The sequence below is a fragment of the Aedes albopictus genome, chromosome 3 (genome assembly GCF_035046485.1).
Source record: "Aedes albopictus strain Foshan chromosome 3, AalbF5, whole genome shotgun sequence".
Lineage (NCBI taxonomy): Eukaryota > Metazoa > Arthropoda > Insecta > Diptera > Culicidae > Aedes > Aedes albopictus.
The window spans coordinates 213,149,308-213,174,426 of NC_085138.1; the positions used below are offsets into that span (position 1 = coordinate 213,149,308).

At 39.4% G+C, this 25,119-nt stretch overlaps 2 protein-coding genes across 2 annotated transcripts in view; one reads left to right on the forward strand and one right to left on the reverse strand.

Moving 5' to 3' along the window:
- Positions 1-25,119, reverse strand: part of LOC134292216 (uncharacterized) — a 352,332-nt gene that overhangs the window by 191,346 nt on the left and 135,867 nt on the right. The gene's annotated exons all lie outside the window — the stretch shown is intronic.
- LOC109416430 (uncharacterized) overlaps positions 1-25,119 on the forward strand; it is a 188,738-nt gene that overhangs the window by 37,551 nt on the left and 126,068 nt on the right. The window contains exon 2 of the mRNA XM_062861194.1: positions 11,931-12,044. Within this exon, the coding sequence (XP_062717178.1) occupies positions 11,931-12,044 (114 nt within the window). The remainder of the gene's footprint in view (positions 1-11,930; positions 12,045-25,119) is intronic.

A 25,119-nucleotide genomic window follows, 5' to 3' on the forward strand; every position in this document is an offset into this window, starting at 1 on the left:
GATCGTTAGCTTCCGTTGGATTTACCTATTATTTGTCAATGGTCAGTACACGTATGACAAACAATAGGTAAATCCAACGGAAGCTAACGATCCCTCCGCATCTGGTGGCAAGAATGAGAACTTTATGAAAAACGTGGCTCCTCCAAAATTTCATATGGCGCAGCATAGGCAAAGTGCACTTTTTTCACTTTTTCATATTGAATTCCGCATCGTATGGAAACAAATGAGCACTTTTTGGAAAGAAAATTTAATTCTTTTTCAGGTGCGCTAAGATCCGGTAGGTACTTACGAACAATTTATGTGATTAATTTGAGGAGCTCTTGCTATGCCTCCGGCGGGTGATCTTCCGGATTTCTTGTTAGCTGGCCAATCCGGTATCTGTTGACGTGGGCATCAAGAATGATGATAATGGAAGCCATTGCAAATGGAAAATAGCAACTTCTAGAGCAAAAAATGAGTAAAATTTGACGACAAAAAATTTACTTTTTTATGTAAACAAACGATTTTCTCCTTATCTCACCAAGCGCCTCTACAATTGGGGGTAATTCTGATCAGCCTATAGGCTAATCCAGATTACCCCCAATTGTAGAGGCGCTTGGTGAGATGAGGAGAAAATCGTTTGTTTACATAAAAAGGTCAATTTTTTGTCGTCAAATTTTACTCATTCTTGGCTCTAGAAGTTGCTATTTTCCATTTGCAATGGCTTCTATTATCATCATTCTTGATGCCCATGCCGACAGATACCGGATTGGCCAGCTAACAAAAAATCCGGAAGATCGCCCGCCGGAGGCATAGCAAGAGCTCCTCAAATTAATCACATAAATTGTTCGTAAGTACCTACCGGATCTAGGCGCATCTGAAAGAGAAGTAAATTTTCTTTCCAAAAAGTGCTCGTTTGTTTCTCTACGATGCGGAATTCGATATGAAAAAGTGAAAAAAGTGCAGTTTGCCTATGCTGCGCCATGTTAAATTTTGGCGGAGCCCCGTTTTTCATAGGGTTCTCATTCCTGCCACCAGATGCGGAGGGATCGTTAGCTTCCCTTGGATTTACCTATAGGTAAATCCAACGGAAGCTAACGATCCTTCCGCATCTGGTGGCAGGAATGAGAACCCTATGAAAAAAGGGGCTCCGCTAAAATTTTCCATGGCGCAGCATAGGAAAAGTGCACTTTTTTCACTTTTTCGTATCGAATTCCCCATCGTGGAGAAACAAACGAGCACTTTTCGGAAAGAAAATTTGATTCTCTTTCAGATGCGCTTAGATCCGGTAGGTACTTACGAACAATTTCTGTGATTAATTTGAGGAGCTCTTGCTATGTCTCCGGCGGGCGATCTCCCGGATTTTTTGTTAGCTGACCAATCCGATGTCTGTCGGCGTGGGCACCGAGAATGATGATATTAGAAGCCATTGCCAATGGAAAATAGCAACTATCGGTGCAAAATATGAGTAAATTTTGAAGACAAAAAGGTTGATTTTTTATGTAAACAAACGATTTTCTCCCTATCTCACTCAGCGCCTCTACAATGGGGGACCATTCGGATTCACCTATTGGCAAACTCACATTTGCACATGTTTGCCACTCGAGTACTGATCGGAGTTGCAAACATGACCAAATATTTGCTATATTGCCTTATTTAAAAAGTGCTCAATTTGTAATATTAGCAAATATCCCTGGGCTTGAATTATATCTTCCAGGAAGCTTTGTTTTCAGGCATGTGGTCGATGGCCTTTGCAGTAATGATTAGAATAGCTGAATGTATAATCAATGGCAAACAATTCTGTAAGAATCAGATCTCCAAGTCATCTGATATAGTTATACTGATCATGACGCTGCATAGTATATCGAACATTTGTCGAAGTCATTTATGTGCCGGGAAAATATAATTCCAAGTTGGAGAGAATATTACAAACTGAGGGAGGGTAATAGGCCCAGTCAGACCCCTGAATGGGCAATGTGGGTTAGTTTATGGGAATGCCATTGAAGGTTTGTAATATTCTCCGAGGCTTTCGAAATCCAACAGGGCGCGTCCCCGGGTTGCGGATAGGGGGAAAAGGGAGATTTTTCACATTTGTACTGTAATCAGCCAATGTGGTATTATCTCCTATGGTGTTGTAGTGCGAATGAATGATCTCATTCTATGGGAATTCGAACCTCGTAATGTAACGTTTATCAACTTCAATTTTCTAAGCTTGATAAGGTTTTGAAGACAAACATGAGATGAGAGAATTGCCTAATAGGAAAGTCACATCAGCAAAGCTTTTACATATGCAAATGCTATCCATGGGGTCATGTCTAGCATTTAATATGTATGGCAATGACTGATTCTTACCTAGCAGGGGTACTACAAGACCACGCGGACAATTCGATTAAAGGCTTAATTGGCTTTTTTAGCGCTGTTGAGATAATTCCATATTCTGAATCTACATGCGAAACTAAGTCGAAATCCAAATTTTCAAGAATTTTGGTGCCCGGGAACCTATTTTAAAATCAATTTGAAGTTTGTATGGGAGCGATTTGTCGAATCACCCCTCGTTGTATTTTGTACTGGGCGGAGCTGTCAAGCAGTTGTCCAGCTGTCAAAAGGTGATTTCAAAAAAGTCTCTTTGAAATGGATTTTTGGTATCAAAATAAATTGCTAAAAATCTGAAAAAAAAACACAGTGGCTCAGAAAAAGGTGCTCTTTCATATAAAATCAAAAAAACAATACATTTTTTAAAATTTAAAACCCCAATTGGGGATAATATATTTTCCAGAACTGAAGGGACATTTTTCCGGGGTGACTGGTCGGAGAGAGTAAAAGTTTCCGTTTGTTATAATTGACAAAATAAACAATCGGGCGCTTTTTCTTTCTATGACTTGCTTGGTATTTTGTGGATTATTGTTTTTTGGTTTTGGAAGGTATGCGATTCACTATTGAGCCTTAAAATTATTTTGCATCTGAATAGCATTGATATCGTCAAGTCTGCACCAACCCTAATCCCACACCAAAATACCCTTTTCCTATCCCATGGCGTTTATGTGGTCAGCAAAGACTATTCAGCCATTACCCCTCCTTATCATCGGCTTTGGACTGACTTGCGCTCTCATTGCCCCACCAAATGCTGCAAAATGAAAATGAAAACAAAATGAAAATTTGTAATATTAGCAAATATTTGTCGTGACAAAGTTAGGCAAATATTTGCACAACAATGTTATTGCAAATTTATTTGGTCAGTACACGTATGACAAATAAATTTGTCAAATTTTGCCAAATATTTGCTCATTGGGCAAAGCGTGTACTGAAGGCTTACGCTTCACACTAGCTTCACACCCTACCTGTCAAAACAATTTATTGTTGACGCATTCACAGTATACAATAGAGTTAATATCCCGGGTATCTATCTGTCAAACTGCATACTTTTGCGCTTTGACACTTATATCCCTCCCTATCTTCGCCAGCAAGAGATGTTGCGGCGGCGACGCCAGCGACATTCTCCCTCTATAGTTTATTACCTCTACAGTCCGGATTCGCTGGTTGGGTCACGACTGCGCCCCGATTAGCGAATCGTGTTCGTTCGTTGGGGCAACTGACAACTGATCAAAATGCTCTAGACACACGCAAGTGACGAGAAATACGTCACGGAACACTCACATACTTGCGTAAACGTTCTGTATACAGGAGCTGTGATGCGACGGCGGTCAGACGTCAAACTCGTTTTGACATCTATTTTGACATTGACAGTGCTTTTTAGTTGGGTTTTGCCCCAACCAGTGAACATTCAACCATCGAGACAGCCCATCTAACGAGCTCTCAACGAACGAATCGTCACTGTATTCAGTATACAGTATACAGTAAAGACACTATATGCAAAGACACGAAATGTTCCAATTGGAATTCCAAATTTGCTGTCAATGTCATTCCAATCGAGCAGGAGACCTGTCAAACGCGCTTTAAAAGCATTGCTCGACAGCATCATCGTCATGACGCGACAATCATCATCAATAGCAACAATCATCAGATTTCGTGTCTTTAGCATACAGTGTCTGTACGGGATGGCAGTAAACTGTACTGCGCTGACTACGTTGTGGTGCTCGCGTTCCGCTCAGGAACCGAGCCGGGTGGGAGCAGGAACCCTCGCGTTCCTTCCCGGGATGATGGCCGGACGTTGGCCTGGCTTCGCCTCATGAAGCCTCGGTGGTTGAGCTGGACTAGACCGGCTAGCAGCAACCTGACAACTCTTTGAGCCTTGATAAAGGCTGTTGGGTGTGGAGGAAAACAATTTCCGAACAACTCCGTTGCTCCGAATAACTCTAGGAAAATTATTTCTGAACAACTCTTTTGGTGGAATCGGGGATGTTTCAGAAGCGCGATGACTAGATACAAACACAGGAGATTTTACTTAAACTGCTATATTCATCTTCTCTTCACTTAGCTTTGATGTACACTCTTCGGTGCTTCGCAGAAAACTGATGCTGCTGTCACGATGCGCACTATATTTATAGCCCGCACGAGGGTGGGGCCACGCGCCGATCACGCTATTGGCGCACCGTCGCGTCGGTCGGCTCTGCCTGTTGTCTCATGCGGTCTTCACGTGCTATAGCTCCCTTCGCTTCGGCTTCGCTGCTGTGTGGTAGTCTCGACGACGGATGAAATAATACTGAGCTGGTCGCTGTTTGGCCGTCAATTTTATTATCATTGGCATAGGCATTGGAAAACGCCTGCTTCTTCGTACCTCGTTTCGCTGATGTACGCTGCGCCTTGGCTTCTTCATCCGTATCGCGGCATCTCTCCAGAACTGAGACGCGGTCTTTCAGGAACTGTATGGTGTCTTCGTAGTTTGGGAGTTCTCCTCGCTTTATCGTCGACTCCCATAACTTCTTCGTGGTAGGATCCAGTGCACGTGCGATCCGGTGGACGACAATGAGCTCCTTGACTCTTGGTCAAGGAACTTCAAGTTTTCCACGTGACTAGTGGTAGACTCGACCAAGGATCGCAACTCACCGAAATCCTCCTTCGAAAGTTTCTTCACTCCGAGCAGTCCAGCAATATGGATGTCGATCATTCGCCGCTGATCCTCGAACCTTTCCTCCAGTAACTCCCAGGCGTGGGCGTAGTTTCCATCGGCAATCGTCTTCACGTCTATGATTCCCGCCGCATCACCGACGAGGGCCTTCTCAAGGTGATACAGCTTGATTCGAGGTGCTTCATTGGTACGGTCGACTGCATCACGGAACATGATCTTGAACCGTTCCCAATTCTCGTACCTCCCGTCGAAGGTGGGGATGGCACGAGGAAGAGATTGCTGGATGACCAACGGTTGCTGGTTCGCCGGTGGTTGCACTTGTTGCGCCGCAGGTGGTGCGGCTTGAGCCTCGAGAAGGGTCTCGAGCATGATGGACACCTCTTCGTGCAACGTCTCGAATTGCAGGAACTTCTCGTTCTGTTCCTCCTTCTTGTTCGAAGGACGAATCGCCACTATCTGCTGGTGGTGCTGATGGTACTCGTTGTAGGCACTTTCCACTTTCTTCACGTACACTTTCACTTGAGCGGAAGGCAGCTCAGCCTGGTCCGCTTGGGCTTGGGTCAAGATGTTCTTGATGCGCGTGATGTTACCTTGTGCCATGCCACGCAACTGTACAAGAGTGCTCAGATCTTCTTCACTAGAGCTGGCCATCTTGGACGACTTCATTGGTGTTTGCTTCATTTTCACTTTTTAGCTTACTTCACTTCACTTTAGTTCGTTCTAGTTCTCACTGTCACTTGTTCACTTATTGTCTTTGTCTTTCAATCACTTTTGCTATCTTCTCCGTGTTTGCCTCCAATCACCACTCATTCGATCCAACCACCGATCACCGTCGATATCACATTCGGACACTCGCACTCGAGCATCCGGCTCGAAGGACCAAATCCATGTACGGGATGGCAGTAAACTGTACTGCGCTGGCTACGTTGTGGTACTGCTATATTCATCTTCTCTTCACTTAGCTTTGATGTACACTCTTCGGTGCTTCGCAGAAAACTGATGCTGCTGCCACGATGCGCACTATATTTATAGCCCGCACGAAGGTGGGGCCACGCGCCGATCACGCTATTGGCGCACCGTCGCGTCGGTCGGCTCTGCTCGTTGTCTCATGCGGTCTTCACGTGCTATAGCTCCCTTCGCTTCAGCTTCGCTGCTGTGTGGTAGTCTCGACGACGGATGAAATAATACTGACGCTGGTCGCTGTTTGGCCGTCAATTTTATTATCGCCGCTTTGCTGTTCAGCACTCGCTTCGTCGTCGTCGTTCGTTCGTCGTTGGTTGGATGGGCGGAGCTCTCGTGGTGTAAACTGTCGCCGCCACTGCTAGACGCTTCTTCAGTTTGGCTACTGTCGAACTGAACAGTGTCTTTAGTATACAGTATACAGTGTCTTTATTGCCACCCAATTCACCACCCACCGAGAAATTAAATCAAAACAAACACTGTCAAAATCATTCCTACATTTGCGTCACATTCACAAAGATTTTCCAATGCGAGTGAAGTTCATCCAAATGCAGTTTTATTCAAGCAAATCTATGTAAAATAAAAGTAATAATGTGTAAAATAGTTTACACGAGTCCTGTGCTAATTTGTGCAAAAGATTTTAGACATTAAATAAAAGTCATTCACTCTGCACAAATTATGTGGAACCATTATTAGCGTGCAACACGTGCGGTCTGTTCCCGCCATCCATATAGTGTATATAGTAGTAATCCTACATTATAGAGATCTGCGGAGGCGGCCATGGTGAGCCAATCATGCAGAGAGAACTGTCAAAGTGTGAGCCAAATGAACATGCTTATCGTTCGTAGGAAGGCGTCGTTTGAACGGTATTGCAATAATCGGAACTAAATAATTTAAAATTATTTATTTTAAATATCGAGATATTGGCGGCAATGTATGTTTAATAAAACCCGATTTAATCCACCTATGGTGAACAGAACCCTTCTTACACTTATTAAAAATATTGTTGTATTATGCGTATTAAGCAAATTTATTTTGTGCGATTGGCCAAAAGTTCTAGAAAATATTGTGGATTTGACATCTAGTGAAATGGTTCCCAAAATAGCATAGACCATGGACTTACCAGTAATGCCAGATACCTCCAAGAATCTTATATGGAATGTTAAAAAAATAGCTTTCATATTCTGGAATATTGTATCTTTTGTTAACTGCCAAATAATCTTGAATCGATTAACAAATGGATAAAAAAAATCAGCAAGATGCACTTTGTCTAATATCTCTTAATCAGTCGAATAAATTAACTCCGAAGTACTTGGTATTCATGGTTATGGTGTTGAAAGGACAAAAATGATACATCTACTAAGTTAATCAGTTTTGGCATTAACTAGTTATTTTGGCTGTACAGTTCTTGCATTTTTCCCACAATATATAAATTTAAAGCTTTCATTTAACATATTGTTAGTTTTCATAAAATTCCTGTGTATTTGTAATTTGTTAATTATAATTTTGTTGAAAACAATAACCTGCTAGAATACACTTTGTATGAGATCAGCATTATTTATTGAAAAATAATTTCCCATAGACTGGTCAAAAACAAATGCAAGATAACAAGTGAATATAATAAAAAAAATAATTTATTGAAATACTCTACGTAAGATATCTCAGTAATCAAATGTCGAATCGAAATAAAATTTCAGGGCCTTATACAAGCATATTGTAGCTTTCATTTGGTGCTTAGAGAACCCAAATCGGTTGACAGACGGCTGAGATATTTATTATGGTACCCTTGGTCAAAAATCTCAAAAAGTTAACCTGTATTACTCCCAAGTACTCTTTGAAAGATATCTCGGTAACCAAATGTCCAATCCTAATGAAAATGTATAGGGTTCTACTAGAATGTTGTAGCTTTTATTTGGTGCCAGGATAACCGAAATCGGTTGACAGACGGCTAAGATATTTATTATGATACTTTTGGTCAAAAATCTCAAAAGGTTTAGTTGTATAAATTCGAAGTACTCTTCGAAAGATATCTCTGAAACCAAATGTCCAATCGAAATAAAATTTCTGGGCGATCTACTAGGATGCTGTAGCTTTCATTTGGTGCCAAGAGAACCCAAATCGATTGACAAACGGTCGAAATATTTATTATGATACACTTGGTCAAAAATCTTAAAAAGTTTAGAAGTATGACTCATAAGTACTCTTCGAGAGATATCTCGGTAACCAAACGTCCAATCGAAAAAAAATTCAATAGCGTTCTACTAGGATGTAGTAGCTTTCATTTGCTTCCAAGAGAACTCAAATCGGTTGACAGACGGCTGAGAAACGTGCGTGACTTTTTTTTGTAACGCACATACACACACACACACACATACACACATACACACACACACACATACAGACATTTGCTCAGTTCGTCGAGCTGAGTTCATTGGTATATGAGACTCGGCCCTCCGGGCCTCGGATCGAAAGTCGGTTTTTCGAGCGATATTTATACCCTTCTTATGGGTGTAAGAAGGGTAAAAAGAATTTATTGAAAGAATTTATTGAAATACTCTTCGTAAGATATCTCAGTAATCAAATGTCGAATCGAAATAAAATTTCAGGGCCTTATACAAGGCTATTGTAGCTTTCATTTGGTGCTTAGAGAACCCAAATCGGTTGACAGATGGCTGAGATATTTATTATGGTACCCTTGGTCCAAAATCTTTCAAAAAGTTAACCTGTATTACTCCCAAGTACTCTTTGAAAGATATCTCGGTAATCAAATGTCCAATCCTAACGAAATTGTATAGGGTTCTACTAGAATGTTGTAGCTTTCATTTGGTGCCAGGGTAACCGAAATCGGTTGACAGACGGCTAAGATATTTATTATTATACAATTGGTCAAAAATCTCAAAAAGTTTAGTTGTATAAATCCTAAGTACTCTTCGAAAGATATCTCTGTAACCAAATGTCCAATCGCAATAAAATTTTTGGGTGATCTACTAGGATGCTGTAGCTTTCATTTGGTACCAAGAGAACTTAAATCGATTGACAAACGGCCGAAATATTTATTATGATACACTTGGTCAAAAATCTTAAAAAGTTTAGAAGTATGACTCATAAGTACTCTTCGAGAGATATCTCGGTAACCAAACGTCCAATCGAAAAAAAAATCAAAAGCGTTCTACTAGGATGTAGTAGCTTTCATTTGCTTCCAAGAGAACTCAAATCGGTTGACAGACGGCTGAGAAACGTGCGTGACTTTTTTTGTAACGCACATACACACACACACATACACACATACACACACACACACATACAGACATTTGCTCAGTTCGTCGAGCTGAGTTCATTGGTATATGAGACTCGGCCCTCCGGGCCTCGGATCGAAAGTCGGTTTTTCGAGCGATATTTATACCCTTCTTATGGGTGTAAGAAGGGTAAAAAGATAAAAATTTATTAATTCTGCTTTCAAAAGCTCATGCTTATGACGACACTTTTGTTGCTGCACTTGTCGAAAAAACTTCCATTGCGCTTCTTGCTTCACTTCTGCCGATATAATTAGCGCATCACTTTTACATTGAATTTCAGATTTCTTAGATTTCTCCGCTATTTCAACAAAATTTTGAAAAAAAAATTCTACCATAGTTAGAAAATGTAAACAAAACAACTTGAACCACAACGAAGTCACGCACAAAGTTTGAACATCTAGCTTTGTAGCAAGTGTTGGCAGCTGTTGTAAACAAAACAAGCAGCGTTGCCAAATCAACGTATGTAACTTCCGCTCATCTCTATGTAGAGGATTTCTAGTATATAGCATATAGTGTCTTTAGTCTGGAAGACGACCGTGGTTAAAGACACTATATGCAAAGACACGAAATGTTCTAATTGGAATTCCAAATTTGCTGTCAATGTCATTCCAATCGAGCAGAACACCTGTCAAACGCGCTTTAAAAGCATTGCTCGACAGCATCATCGTCATGACGCGACAATCATCATCAATAGCAACAATCATCAGATTTCGTGTCTTTAGCATACAGTGTCTTTAACCGTGGTGATAGTTGTTGGTTTCAGGTAAAGACACTATATGCAAAGACACGAAATGTTCCAATTGGAATTCCAGATTTTCTGTCAATGTCATTCCAATCGAGCAGGAGACCTGTCAAACGTGCTTTAAAGCATTGCTCGTCGGCATCATCGTCATGATTGGATGATCATCATCGACAACAACAATCATCACACTTCGTATCTTTGCTTATAGTATCTTTAGTTTCAGGTTGGTCGCAACGCACATGTGAGGCACCCTACACACCACTCAAACCGTTTGACCAACATTGCCACCGCCCCCTGGTTCGTCGAACCAGCTTATGTTTCTGCAACCGTATGACGAACTGCCAAATCGTGTTGCACCAACATGTCACTTTGGTTGCACCAACATCATCCCCCATTTGAAATCGCACTATGTTTGTGCAACAACACTACACACGGTACGATCGGTTCGTCAAACATTGGCTCCGCCCACCGTTGGTTTGGGTAAAATCAAACTGGTTTGATTTTTGCCGACCAAACCGTCAACCGTCAAATCGGTTCGACGAACTGCCAAATCGGTTCGTCAAACAGCATCACACACGGTCAAACTTAGCACCAACTTCAACATCAACCTGGGGGCGGAGTCAATGTTGGTCAAACCGTTTGACTGGTGTGTGCCTGACGCAGCGATTGAATATGAACGTCGCTAAGGCACCCTACACACTACTCAAACCGTTTGACCAACATTGCCACCGCTCCCAGGTTGGTCGAACCAGCGAATGTTTCTGAAACCGTATGACGAACTGCCAAATCGTGTTGCACCAACATGTCACTTTGGTTGCACCAACATCTTCTCCCATTTGAAATCGCACTATGTTTGTGCAACAACGCTACACACGATACGATCGGTTCGTCAAACATTGGCTCCGCCCACCGTTGGTTTGAGTAAAATCAAACTGGTTTGATTTTTGCCGACCAAACGATCAACCGTCAAATCGGTTTGACGAACTGCCAAATCGGTTCGTCAAACAGCATCACACACGGTCAAACACAACACCAACTCAACCACCAACCTGGGGGCGGAGCCAATGTTGGTCAAACCGTTTGACTGGTGTGTAGGGTGCCTAACGCCATCTGTTCGCTGATTGCCACTTGGCAATTTGTGGCGGCTATGTTTTTACACAAGCTGCTGAGTCAAACTTGAATAAGTCTGTCTGCGATTTTACTAAGCCTGGTTTAAAATTTAAGCCCGGGTGAAGAAATCGGCCCTAAGTGTTTCCCCAAAGCGGTCAAAGTGTGGCTGTTTTGAAACACGAAAAATATCCATGCATGAAAATTTCGAAATCGAAATTTTTTTGTGCCAAATGCCTTTCAAGTGCATTAAGCGTCGCGTATTATCTCAAATTTTGTTTTTTCTTTGAAAAAAAAAACTTTTTGGACTTAGTAAATTTCTGAGTAAGGGGAGTGAAATGAATTTGAAATGGAGGATTTGATTTGATTTTTTTATTTTTTTCTCCCTTTTAAATGGTTTGGGAAAAATGCTACGAGGGAGGAGGGAGGAATAAAAATTCATCCAAAAAATGCTACGTCATTTATGGACACTCTGTATTTACCATAAATATAAAATCTCAAAACGTTTTCGTCTTAAAAATCGGTATAGTCTATAAATTTTTATTTATGAAATGAGCGATCAGCTGATCCGGAACGGCTCGTAAAATGGCTCATTCTTAATAGGCTTCCAGGAAAAAGACAAGTGCATGGATGACAAAAAAACCAAAATTCACAAAATCGCGTATCAAGTATCGTTTTCCAAAACATGTTTCAATTGATTTTTGAAGACGAAATGTGACATTTGGATCAAAATAAAAAAAAGGGTATTAGAGGGTTAAACTACATATAGAAATTTAATATTGTATTTGTATTTATATCTATTTTTTAAATCACTTTTTAGGAAACTATCATCGTTGCGGAATATATGAAAGCGTTAAACCTAGTTCACACGGGCCAACATGGAAATGCACTGAATCTCTTTCTTGAGCTTCTGGAAACTGAGGCTCTTTCAAAGGTATGTACACAAATAGTAACTCATAATTTTCTATAATCTTTTTGGTAGCTTATAATTTTTATTGATTTAATTACGATAACCATGTAAATGTTAAACATTTGTTTAATATTATTGGTGATTTGATGTTGCATAAAGAAGAAGATCAAAAGCGATGATGTATTGAAAAATCCCTATCCCTATAACACAGGGAAAGATTTTAAAATGCCTCTATAAAATCTAAAACAAAATCTAATTAAAAACAGTTTGATGTACAGTGTAATCCCCTCGGCTGCTCGGAGGGATAATTGTGGGTGGGAAATTATGTTGAGCACAGGTCGCTTATTATGATTAGCACCGCCACAAATACTTACAACACTCCTTCGCCACTCACCTAGGCGGGAGTCGGATCCTGAAGTTCAAACGATAAAGCAATCCGAACCAAGGTGGAAATTTGTTTATAGCGGACCAATAAGGTCGAGGGTGAGAACCCTTATCGGGGCACGGTAGAATCCCGGTAATCAAAATGTGTATAATGTAGAGCTTGCGTTCGTAAAGAAATGCCAACTACCAAAATTTCATCTTACATATTTACAATTTTTATTGGCCCACGGAGGGGCATGGAAATTTTCAGTGGGTTTAACATGCTTTTATGGGTGTATTTGCGGTTTTTTCCTGGGCTGCTAGCATTGGAGGGCTCTCCAACAGCAGGTGTAGCAGGTGATGTACTCAGCGAGGCTCTGGACCGGTTGGCCGGTGAAACGTCGGAGCCCTCGTGGCTCGCGGGTGAGGGGCTTCTGGGCCGAAGATCGATCGGCTTGGCGGAAGATGATGGTAGCTGAGTCCTCGGGACCAGGCGGACTGCCGGTGGACGGAACGGTGCACCCGTGGCCAACGGATTGGGTGCTTCTGTACCGACGGCCGGTCGGTTCGACGGCGGATTCCAACCAGGACCTCGAGACCCGGCGGTTGGCCAGCGGAAAAAAGGGTTGTCCGGATTGGTGGGAGGTTGATGGCTTGGATGGTAAGCTGTATCGAGACCAGCGGCCGGCCGTGTCCTAGGACGGACTCGAACGTGGCGGCTTCGACTCCGGCGGCTGGCCGATGTGGTGCTATTCCGACGGATTGGCCAGCTTAAAGCAACGGTGGGGTGGTATGGCTGGATGTCGGTGGTTTCTGCAAACGACGCGAGGGTAATGGCCGTGATTGCCAATCACGTGGTGGCCGTGACCGCTTTTCAAGATGGCGTCGGCGAGTTTGCCCTCGAAGATCGGACGATAGGCTTCAAAATGGCGTCAATCGCTGTCCTAAACGACACCGAGCCCCGACACGTGGTGGTTTCGAGTCGTCCTGCCGAGAATGCGAAAAGGCTCCGGAAGGCGGTTCCGGGCACAGAAAAAGAAAAAGAAAAGGTCCAGTTATGGACCTAATCCGGAATGATTAGCACAGCACTAAAACGGTCAGTTCCCCACTTACACCCCCACAAGTACACCACTTAAGAACAATGGGTTGATTATATTACCTTTTCTTTGTTTTAGTTCTTCTTCTATAGTAGATGGCAGGCTTTATCTTCCCTATTGTTCGAACTGATACAAAAATTCGCTCGATTAGCACATTAACACAATTTTTGCTTAATCTAACACATTTACCGGATCGTACTATGTCTGCACACTATCCGTACTAATATCGTTTTATTCGTACTAATATCGTTTTATTCGTACTAATATCGTTTGTAACGTCCTTTACTTTATTTAACTTTTATCTAAAAAACACAAGAACACATTATATACTTTTAGCTTTGAAACATAACCTTAATTTTAATTTTATACGACGCGCACTCACTATCTTGACAGTCTTCGACGGAGTAAAAGAATTTCTATCGGTTTGGATTGGTTTTGTTAAGCATAGGTAGATTATTTCTAAAAACCGAAGTTTAACGAATTATTCAACCGTTCGGCTAAAAGAGATGTCCACACTTCCCCTCAAAGAGAGAGTTAGGTCAACTCTCTCAGCCTGGTTGGGATCTTTACTCACATCGCTGTCAATGAGTGTGAGTGCGAGCACTGGAACGAGTGATAATCCAATAAACTGTGGACTTCAACACTGACAACTAAGGATGCAGCCACCAGTGAGGCTGTCAGTTACATATTTTTCCAGGGTTGGATCTAGGCGTTATGGGTTCACTGGCAGGTGCACGGAAAAATATTAAAACCCAAAGAATAAGTTTTAAAAACTCAAATTTGGCTAAACTGCTTTTAGTTTTAACTCAAAGTTGGGTTGTTTTCTCCCTCGCCCCACCGCAATGTTGTCGAAACCAAAGAGAGAAGCACCGACGCATCCGCTGCTCTTCCGTGGAATAAGCCAAATTTGGGTTTTCTTGAGTTAACCCAAATTTGCGTCATTTGAGGCCTCCGTTGGGTGAAAATAACTTACCAGTGGGTTAATTTTTCTTGCCGCTCTCAAACGAGAACTACTCACTCACCCCTTTAGCTGTTTGACGCAAATTTGAGTTATTCCACGGAAGACCGGGATTGCGTCAAAACAACTTAAATTTGGGTTGATTTGTAGTTCCGTGTGGGTTTAATGGTGAGAAACTTGTGGAGAAGCCAACAAGGAACAAATATGGGACCAGCCGTTACAACAGTGTTGATTAAAATTTCATTGGATTCGATTCATTATTATTATTATTGTTTATTTTAACTTGAAATTTAGAAAGAGGGAAAAACCCCTTTGAGTGATTTCGGCATTTCAAAAACGAAATCTTTCTCAAAGAGGCACAAAACCTCTTTTTCTTTTCAAATAACATTACAAAAATAACTTAAAACTAAAGGCTCATACGGCAATGAACCATAACGGAGCCGCTATCTTGAAAGAGGGCAGCATGCCAAATCGTAAAACGAGTCTCCGGAAATCCAGAAATCCTAATGGGGGAGCGGAAGGGGTCAGGGGGTCATCAGAAACGAATCTTCAAGGCTGAAAATAAAGAATACCAAAAAAAAGGGAACAGTATCAAACAAAATAGGCAATCTCATTTAGAAATTTGAACAAAAGTTTCAATATATGTTCATTTTTTAAGCCCAAAACATCCCGTATAGATACAGGAATTGAAAAACCTGCTATTGAAAAAAGGCTATCAAATAATATCTTCCTCGGTGCAATAAACCGTGAACAATTAATTATAATGTGATCAATGTCTTCATACGATAAGCCACATTCGCATAAGTTTGAATCTACAATGTTGATACGATACAAATGACTATTACAAATATAATGATTGGATATCAATCTCGAAAAAGCACAAATGAAATTTCTACTCCCAGATACATTTTTAAACCAAGGAAAATGATTCACCTTGGGACATATTGAATGACACCATCGCCCTTTATCACTAGAATTCCAATTGATTTGCCAAGCATTTAGAGAATAATTTCTCAGATTGGGAAAATATTCAGAAGGAAATATATCACGATGATAAATTTGTCCACGCATAACCCCAAATTTTGCCAATAAATCCGCCTGTTCATTGCCATAAATATTACAATGAGCAGGAACCCAAACAAATTTAATAACATATCCTTCATAATGCAAATCAAACAATATTTTTCTCAACATCAACAAGATATGATGAGATTTGAAATTGAATTTGATAGTATTCAAAGCACTCAGACAACTGAAACTGTCAGAACATATTATATAAAAATTGGGCGGACAATCTTTGATCATGTTACAAGTAAAATACAAAGCAATGAGTTCTGCTATGAAAACAGAACACGGAGATTGTAATTTATAAAAATGAGCTGAAAATAAGTTATATATTCCAAAACCTGCGGTGCCATCAATTAGAGAGCCATCTGTAAAATACATTTGTGTAGGATTGAATCCATCAAATTTACGTTTAAATAGTAAATTTGCAAATTTCGAATGTTCAAGCTTTGGTATTTGTCGCAATTCATAAAATAAGGACAAGTCAATTAATGGTTCATATGTATGTATGTTTAATTTTCATTTTCATTTTCATTTTCATTTTGCAGCATTTGGTGGGGCAATGAGAGCGCAAGTCAGTCCAAAGCCGATGATAAGGAGGGGTAATGGCTGAATAGTCTTTGCTGACCACATAAACGCCATGGGATAGGAAAAGGGTATTTTGGTGTGGGATTAGGGTGTTGGTGCAGACTTGACGATATCAATGCTATTCAGATGCAAAATAATTTTAAGGCTCAATAGTGAATCGCATACCTTCCAAAACTAAAAAACAATAATCCACAAAATACCAAGCAAGTCATAGAAAGAAAAAGCGCCCGATTGTTTATTTTGTCAATTATAACAAACGGAAACTTCTACCCTCTCCGACTCGCCAGTCACCCCGGAAAAAATGTCCCTTCAGTTCTGGAAAATATATTATTCCCAATTAAGCCTATAATCGAATTGTCCGCGTGGTCTTGTAGTACCCCTGCTAGGTAAGAATCAGTCATTGCCATACATATTAAATGCTAGACATGACCCCATGGATAGCATTTGCATATGTAAAAGCTTTGCTGATGTGACTTTCCTATTAGGCAATTCTCTCATCTCATGTTTGTCTTCAAAACCTTATCAAGCTTAGAAAATTGAAGTTGATAAACAATACATTACAAGGTTCGAATTCCCACAGAATGAGATCATTCATTCGCACTACAACACCATAGGAGATAATACCACATTGGCTGATTACAGTACAAATGTGAAAAATCTCCCTTTTCCCCCTATCCGCAACCCGGGGACGCGCCCTGTTGGATTTCGAAAGCCTCGGAGAATATTACAAACCTTCAATGGCATTCCCATAAACTAACCCACATTGCCCATTCAGGGGTCTGACTGGGCCTATTACCCTCCCTCAGTTTGTAATATTCTCTCCAACTTTAAATTATATTTTCCCGGCACATAAATGACTTTGACAAATGTTCGATATACTATGCAGCGTCATGATCAGTATAACTATATCAGATGACTTGGAGATCTGATTCTTACAGAATTGTTTGCCATTGATTATACATTCAGCTATTCTAATCATTACTGCAAAGGCCATCAACCACATGCCTGAAATCAAAGCTTCCTGGAAGATATAATCCAAGCCCAGGGATGTATGTATGTTTAATTTAATCATAAAACCCATTCGAATGCACATGTAAAAGATCTTGATTTGAACAATGAATAAAGGAATCCAATATTCTATTAGTAGGATTAATTTGGTATAACGACTCCAAAGTGCTTATGATTTGATGATTATTTGCAAAACAATTTATCAAAAATTTGCAATTTAGCTCCTGAAAACGAATTTTCAGTGGGATAATACCAGAAAGAACTTCAACAGATTGAGTATGAGTGGAATTCATTAGTTTTAAACAAATTCTCAAACAACGGTATTGTATTTTTTCAAGTTTGGAAAAATGAGTTTGCGCAGTACTTCCAAAAGTAAAACAACCATATTCCATTACTGAACGAATAGTGGTTTTATATAGTGTTATCAAATCAGAATGATTTGCACCCCACCATGTACCAGTAATTGTACGAAGAAAATTAATTCTTCTTGAACACAATTTTGTATGTATATAATATGAGTGTTCCAATTTAATTTAGAATCAAACCAAATACCAAGATATTTATACTCATCAATTTGTTCTATTTCAAGTCCATTGAGAAATAAATTAATGCTTATGGGCGAATGTTTTCTAGAAAATAAAATAAATTTTGTTTTTTGAACTGAAAATGTAAATCCATTTTCATGAGCCCACATATCCAAATTATCCAAGGCACATTGCATAAAATGTTCAATAACATCTCTACTTTTTCCACGTATGGAAAGAACATTATCATCGGCGAATTGAAGCAAATAACAACCATTAGGAATAATGGATGCCATGTCACTAGTGAATAGATTGTATAAAAATGGACTCAAACATGATCCCTGTGGAAGGCCAAAGTAACTATAACGTATTATTTTGGGAGAATTATTATGGAAAAAATGCATAATTTTGAATGAGAATAAATTATACAAAAAATTTGAAATTATGTTTGGAATTTTCAAATTATTCATTTTACTGAACAACAAATCGATTAGAACAGAATCATCTTGTTTTTGGTTAAATGCAAGTTGAACTTGCGTAGCTAAAAGTGAAACACAGTCACGCGTACCACGACCCCGTCTAAATCCAAATTGAGAAGGAGAAAAAATGTTGTTTTCTTCAGCCCAAAATTCAAGGCGATTTAAGATCATTCGCTCCATTAGTTTGCGTAAACACGATAACAAACTGATAGGTCTTCTACTGTCAGCTGATGAAGGATCTCTACCAGGTTTAAGAATACTTATTACTTTGATGAAGCGCCATTCGCGAGGAATAATATTTTGAAGTAAGAAGCTGTTATAAATCGAAAGTAAATGAAGTTTTCCTTCATCAGGCAACATTTTTAAAACAATAAATTTAATGTTATCAATACCTGGAGCTGTATTTTTGGTAATAGATAAAGCCAAATTAAACTCAGCCAAAGAGAATGGATTACAAAGCTCAGGGAAATAATTGAATGATTTTGTTTTATAATTTTTGGAAGGAGCAACAAAATCGGGACATATTTTTGAAGCAAAATTTTCAATCCATTCTTCTGAATATTCTAGAACAGTAGGAACACTAGAATTATAATTTCTTAAATTTCGTGCTACAGACCACAAAGTGGACAAAGAAGTATCGCTGTCAAGATTTTCTACAAAATTTTTCCAATAATTTCTCTTTTTGAATTTAGTAAGCCTGGTAAACTGAGCTTCAGCTTTACGATACAGTAAGTAACTATCTCTGGAGCCTGATCTACGAAAATGTTTAAAAGCGTTGGATTTATTTTTCAATGCATTGGAACACTCATTATCCCACCAAAAAGAAGGATGCTGTCTTCTAAGAGTACTCGAAACATTTTTTTTAGTTTGAGATTTACGCAAACTATCAATTAATAATTTTGAAAAACTATTATAACTGTCTATTGGTGAGTCCGAATCCACACTATTAATAACATAAATAGATATTAAATCAGAAAACTTTGTCCAGTTTACATTTTTGCACAAATCATAAACACTTCTTCTTCTTCTTCTTCTTGGCGTAACGTCCTCACTGGGACAAAGCCTGCTTCTCAGCTTAGTGTTCAATGAGCACTTCCACAGTTTTTAACTGAGAGCTTCCTCTGCCAATGACCATTTTGCATGTGTATATCGTGTGGCAGGCACGAAGATACTCTATGCCCAAGGAAGTCAAGGAAATTTCCTTTACGAAAAGATCCTGGACCGACCGGGAATCGAACCCGTCACCCTCAGCATGGTCATGCTGAATACCCGTGCGTTTACCGCCTCGGCTATATGCCCAATCATAAACACATGTTTCGTTAATAAGTTTATTTTGAATTGGAATGTGCATTCGGATCAAAATAGGTAAATGATCACTACCATTTGGATCATTGATAGTTGACCAAGAAGATTGCAAAGTCAAATTATTCGAGCAAAGTGATAAATCAATGCACGAATGATTACTAGGAGGCACAGCAACCCTAGTAAATGAACCGTCATTGAGAATATTTAAGTTAAATTCATCAATCAAATCCATAATTAATGAACCTCTTCCATCAATTTTGTCACTACCCCAAGCAAAGTTATGGGCATTGAAATCACCTAATATATAAAATGGAGTAGGAATTTGTTGCCATATATCTCTAATTTGATCCAAAGAAAAACTAACACTTGGGGGGATATATAAACAAACAATAGAAAAATTAGATTTTCCCTTTTTTAATCGAAACAGCAATAAATTCAATCTGTGATTGAACTTGCAATGTTAAATCCAAGTATTTAAATTCAATATCATTCCGAATCCCAATCAAAACCCCTCCAAATGCAATTTCCCTGTCTTTGCGAATTATATTGTAATTTGGAATACGAAAAAAATTAGAAGGCGCTAACCATGTTTCATTTAAACAAAATATGTCTACATCATAATTTGCCAACAATGCTTTTAATCTATCAATTTTTGGAATAACACTACGGCAATTCCATTGTAGAATATGAAGCTCTTCTCTGTTATTTTTGGAAGCCATTACGATGAGAAAAAGGAAGAAATAAGGGGTCCAAATGTATTCAGTTTTTCCAAAAGAGAAGCCAAAAAGGGTAAAATCAATTTGATATTTTTTTTCCAAAATTCACTCATTCCCAAAAAGTCGACTAACTCCTCCAAAATTCCCAAAATAGAATTATTAGTGTTTTCATTAGAAGTACTGTTCGAAGTTTGATCATTATTGTTTGGAATTTGATCAGATTCAATTTTTCTAAAACCTGGAATATTTTTAGTAGAAACAGAAGTACTAAGAGGAGGAAAATTTACATCAAAAGAAGTAGATGGTTGAGGTTCAGGTGGTAAAATTTCAAATGAATTGGGAGTAGAAATGTCATTCGATTTTGTTATTTCAGCATACGAAACATGATTTTTGTTCCTTATTTTTTGATTGAATTTTGTTTGTTTTTCAATATAAACAACACATTATTTTAAAGAATTGTGTTTTTGTTTACAATAAATTCATTTATCCGACTGTTTGTCACAATCAGATGTGGAATGCGCTTCCCCACATTTTGAACATTTTTGTTTGTTTGAACAAAAATTGGAAGTGTGTCCAAAAAGAAGACATCGATCACAGTGCATGAGCTTTGGATAATAAAGTCTCACGCTAAAAATTACTTCATTTATTTTTACATAGTCCGGAAGTACAGATCCAGAAAATGTTATTTTAATACAATCCGAATGTTCATATTTTGAACTATGTCCGTCAAAAGTTAATTTTGACAAACGAACACTATCCAAAACTCCAACTGGAGAGATGGATTGGTTCTTAAAAAAGCCTGAGCCATGATTAATTACATCCTCACAATCCAAAAAATCATCATATATAATTCCATTTATTTCGCATGCATCACATGGCGCGTACACACGATAGGAATTGGCAAAAAGTTTGGACTCTAGAAGAACATTGGCTTCATCTCGAGATCCAAAAACCACACGTAATTTGTCCAAAGCAATTTTTTTTGATTTCCTTGACGGATTTGTATTTTTTATAAACCTCAGAGGAAATCAGTAAAACGTTAATGGGTCTTTCCTTTTTACGGAAGTAGACAACAAAAGGACCCTTAAAATTGGATGGGTAAACTTTCACACGAAAGGGTTTCACCAACGAAGAGGTTTCGGCTAATATTATGTTTTCTTTTGACCCCCCCTCACTATCATCAGTTTCCATAATGAAATCTTAACAAGCACTCAATTAAACAGAATTGTGAAATAAAATTATAAGCTACAGCAAAGATTAAAAAACTAAAAAAATAAAAAGTATACTTATGGTTTTGGGTAACACTCCAATATAAACTATCGACTAAATCTTCAACTTGCAACGAAATTCACGGTACAAATCCACCCAAACGCAATCCTCACAAAGTATGCTTGAAAGCTGCTACTCCTCTCCTGTATCTGCACAATAGTCCAAACTTGAAAATTGCTTCAATCGTCCTTGATTTCAATCCTCGAAAACCTGTAATAGGAAAAAAAAATATTTAAAGCGCAGGAAAATCTGTCAAGTAGAAAAAGACCGTCTAGCCTGGTCAAGGCCTACTTACCGAGTATGAATTCGATTCATTGAATCCGGAGATATAACAGCTCAAAGTTGGCTATCGAATAATTATACCTTTTTCTAGAACCTTGGTAACTTCGTGTAGAATGGCTCGATATTTTCCACTGATACACAACTAGTTGATGAACTTACAGTAAAAATTTGAGAATATTTGATGCCCTTATCGAAAAGTTACAGCGAGTTGAACATTATTTGAAAAGTGAAAATTTTACCTTTCCCAGTTATTTTGAGTATCCCCTGTACATCCCGTCATTAAAAAACGTCAATACATAATTATTTGTTCCCTGTACCTGAAGTACAATGTTCATCTATTTTGCAACAAAGGCTTAAACGCATTTGAGTCGGAGATTTCAATTAAAACTATCCTCATAAAAACTATCCTCATAAAAACTTAGTTATACATTTTAGAGAGAATACTTGAGGACGTTTACTAGGAAATTTATAAAGGATTCCTCGAGATAGAAATTCACAACATCGCACGTGTCTTCAAAGGATAATATTTTCTAAAACTCTCTCATAATAACAGTATTAAAAAAAAATATATTTTTCATGAATTTCATAATTGTAATCACGATTTTCTTACTTGTTTTGCTATGATCACCCTAATGAAGTACTGCTACAGTAACAGCTTTAATTAGTGTATTGATATTCCGATTTTCTAGCTGTGTTTGTATATGTATAGATTGTTATATCGTCGCGAACGTGCAGATCATTTAACCCTTTCAGGTCGGTTGGGTAATTTGCATCTCGCTGACGCGTTCTACAGCGGCGAGGTGAGTGAAAAAAGTCGTCCCGAAGGGGTTAATGCATATGTTACCAGTGTGTTCAGCCAGCAGTGTGTAAGCTATTCTAGTCGTGTTCACTTTCAAAATTGTGTACCATATTCAACAGTCACGGTTTTGTCACCAATCGAAAGTTTCTCATCATTCTAATTATCGACATAATGCAAAACGTAAGTTGCTAGCAGCTTTACTGAAATTCATTGTGATCCATACTGAAATTAATTTGGTTATCGCTATATTTCTACAAGTGCAGTTTGGCCGTGATGGACGATTACAGATTCGTCAGATCGCCGTCCGACCAATCATCCGAAAATCACGACAATATTAGCCTGTGCATGCCGGCAGGGTCGACATACGAATGACAATAATGAGTGGAACTTTTTTGTCGACCATTTAAAGCTTTGAACAGCGTTCGACATTCGATAAGAAAATCTTATTGGAATCTAATTGGAATCGTAAACAACAGCTTTTCCCATTGAACCCTCATTAACTGAAATTCAATTCAACCGTTATTTAATTTTCAGGTTATACAGTCTACCCTCGTTGGTTTGACCGCATCTAATCTGAACCCTTTTTAATTTGACCCCTGCTAATCTGCACATCGTTCAAACTAAAAATGGTTCAAACGTCATTCTTCCCATGGAACGGAGTGAAACGGTACGCAGAATCAAAACAAAACAGCAAAAAGGGTTACCATCAGTGTGTTTTTCGATGCCCACAGGGTTACTAGAAGTTCAATTTAAAAAATGAACCCCGTTGCTTTGCATGAGGTGTCGTTCAAACCAACGGGGGTAGACGGTAATACATATCTCACAAATCGCAAAAATCTCAACCTGATTTTTTTAGCAAATACACATGAAGAGGTATATTTTGGTATTTTTTGAAATATTTGATCTTTTGTACTAGTATTAGTAAAGGTGGTGCCTCTACAAATTTTCCACAGTATGTTCACAGACGAATTTATGGTTTACAAAACGGCTACCAGGGTGCGAGGCCGCCATGTTTAAGAATCCAACATCTTGTATGTAAACATTTCATTTCATTTCATTTTTTATTTCCAAGTTATTTTAGCATTACAAATGTGATATAATTTCCTTAGCTGAGATTTGGACTTCCTTGCATCAGCTTAGTTATTCAATATTCAAAACAAAATTACTGGTAACATGGAATGAACTAAACATTGGAAAGGAAAACTATTGAAAAACCCTTCAGAAATTGGAAATAGAGTTGGGATAGCTAGAGGAAAGGAAAAATATTCTTATGCTAATATCACAGTCTGCGCGCCATCAGTTGTTCCAGCAACGGGTTTGCTGAAGTTGCACATCCCAACCAGAACTTGGGAAGTACACGTTCGATCCATTCGTCGATGAGTTCCACCTTCGCTAAACTGTGGACATCTTCAGTGGGGTGAAACAGGTCCAGGTTGAGCATCATCTTCAGTAATCGGTTTTGTTTCACCTGGAGTTTCTTCCGATGGGTAGCGGCACAATCAAACCAGGCAGGAAAACCGTACGTCATCGATGGCTTGAACACCAATTTGTAGAGGAGTAATTTCGACTTCTTGTCCAGGTGTGAGCGCCTGTTGATTAGCGGGTATAGCATTCTGGTAAGCCTGTCGCACTTGTTCAAAGTTTTCTTTACATGAGTGGCAAAGGTTAGCCTTCGGTCCAGAGTAAGGCCCAGGTATACCACGTCGTCCGACCATGGTATTTGTTGACCCCAGATGCAGATTTTTTGTTGCGGAAGATTTTGCGGGCTTCGCTTTCGTGTGAAGAAAATTGCTTGAGATTTACTAGCGTTGGTTTTGATCTTCCATTTCCGTTGATAGTTTTCGATAGCGTTTTGGGCTGCTTGAAGTTTAGTAACTACGATAACTGGGTCCGAATCCGCTGCAATGTACCCGGTGTCGTCGGCGAAAAGAAAATACTGTACGCCATCTAGCATCACCAGGTCCGCGGTGAAGATGTTGTAAAGAGTCGGACTCAAAACTGCACCTTGAGGTACGCCAAAGGGTACTTCGTGTCTGATGGATGTATGACCGTTAACAGTCACGTGGTAGGATCGGTTTATCAGGAACGAACGAATAATTTTCAAGATGTAAGAGGGGAAGTTCCCAAGTAGCGTCTTGTGCAAGATTGCTTCTTGCCATACGGAGTCGTATGCCTTCTCGACATCCAGAAGCACCATGCCTGACGACTTCTTCATTGCAAAATTGTTTCGAACCTCCCTCACAAGACGGGTAAGCTGGTGGTTGGTAGAATGACCGCTTTTGAAGCCAAATTGAACGTCGGGGATAATCCGCGTGTTTTCTAGGTGTAGCTCGATACGTTTCAATATTATGCGCTCAAGAAGCTTACTGAAGGCAGAGAGTAGGCTAATTGGCCTGTAATTGGTCGCATTCGTGGAGTCCTTGTTCGGTTTTGGGATAGCGATTACTACCGCGTGCTTCCATTTGGAGGGAAAGTACCCAAACCGAACACAAGCAGAGAAGATTCTGGCGAGGAGAATATGGGCCTTTCGGGGTAACTTCTTGAGCACGCAGTTCCTGATGCTGTCCTGACCAGGAGACTTCTTCGCCTTGAGTCTGCGGATAATCTGGATTACCTCTTTCGGATGTATCAACCATGGGTGGGCAC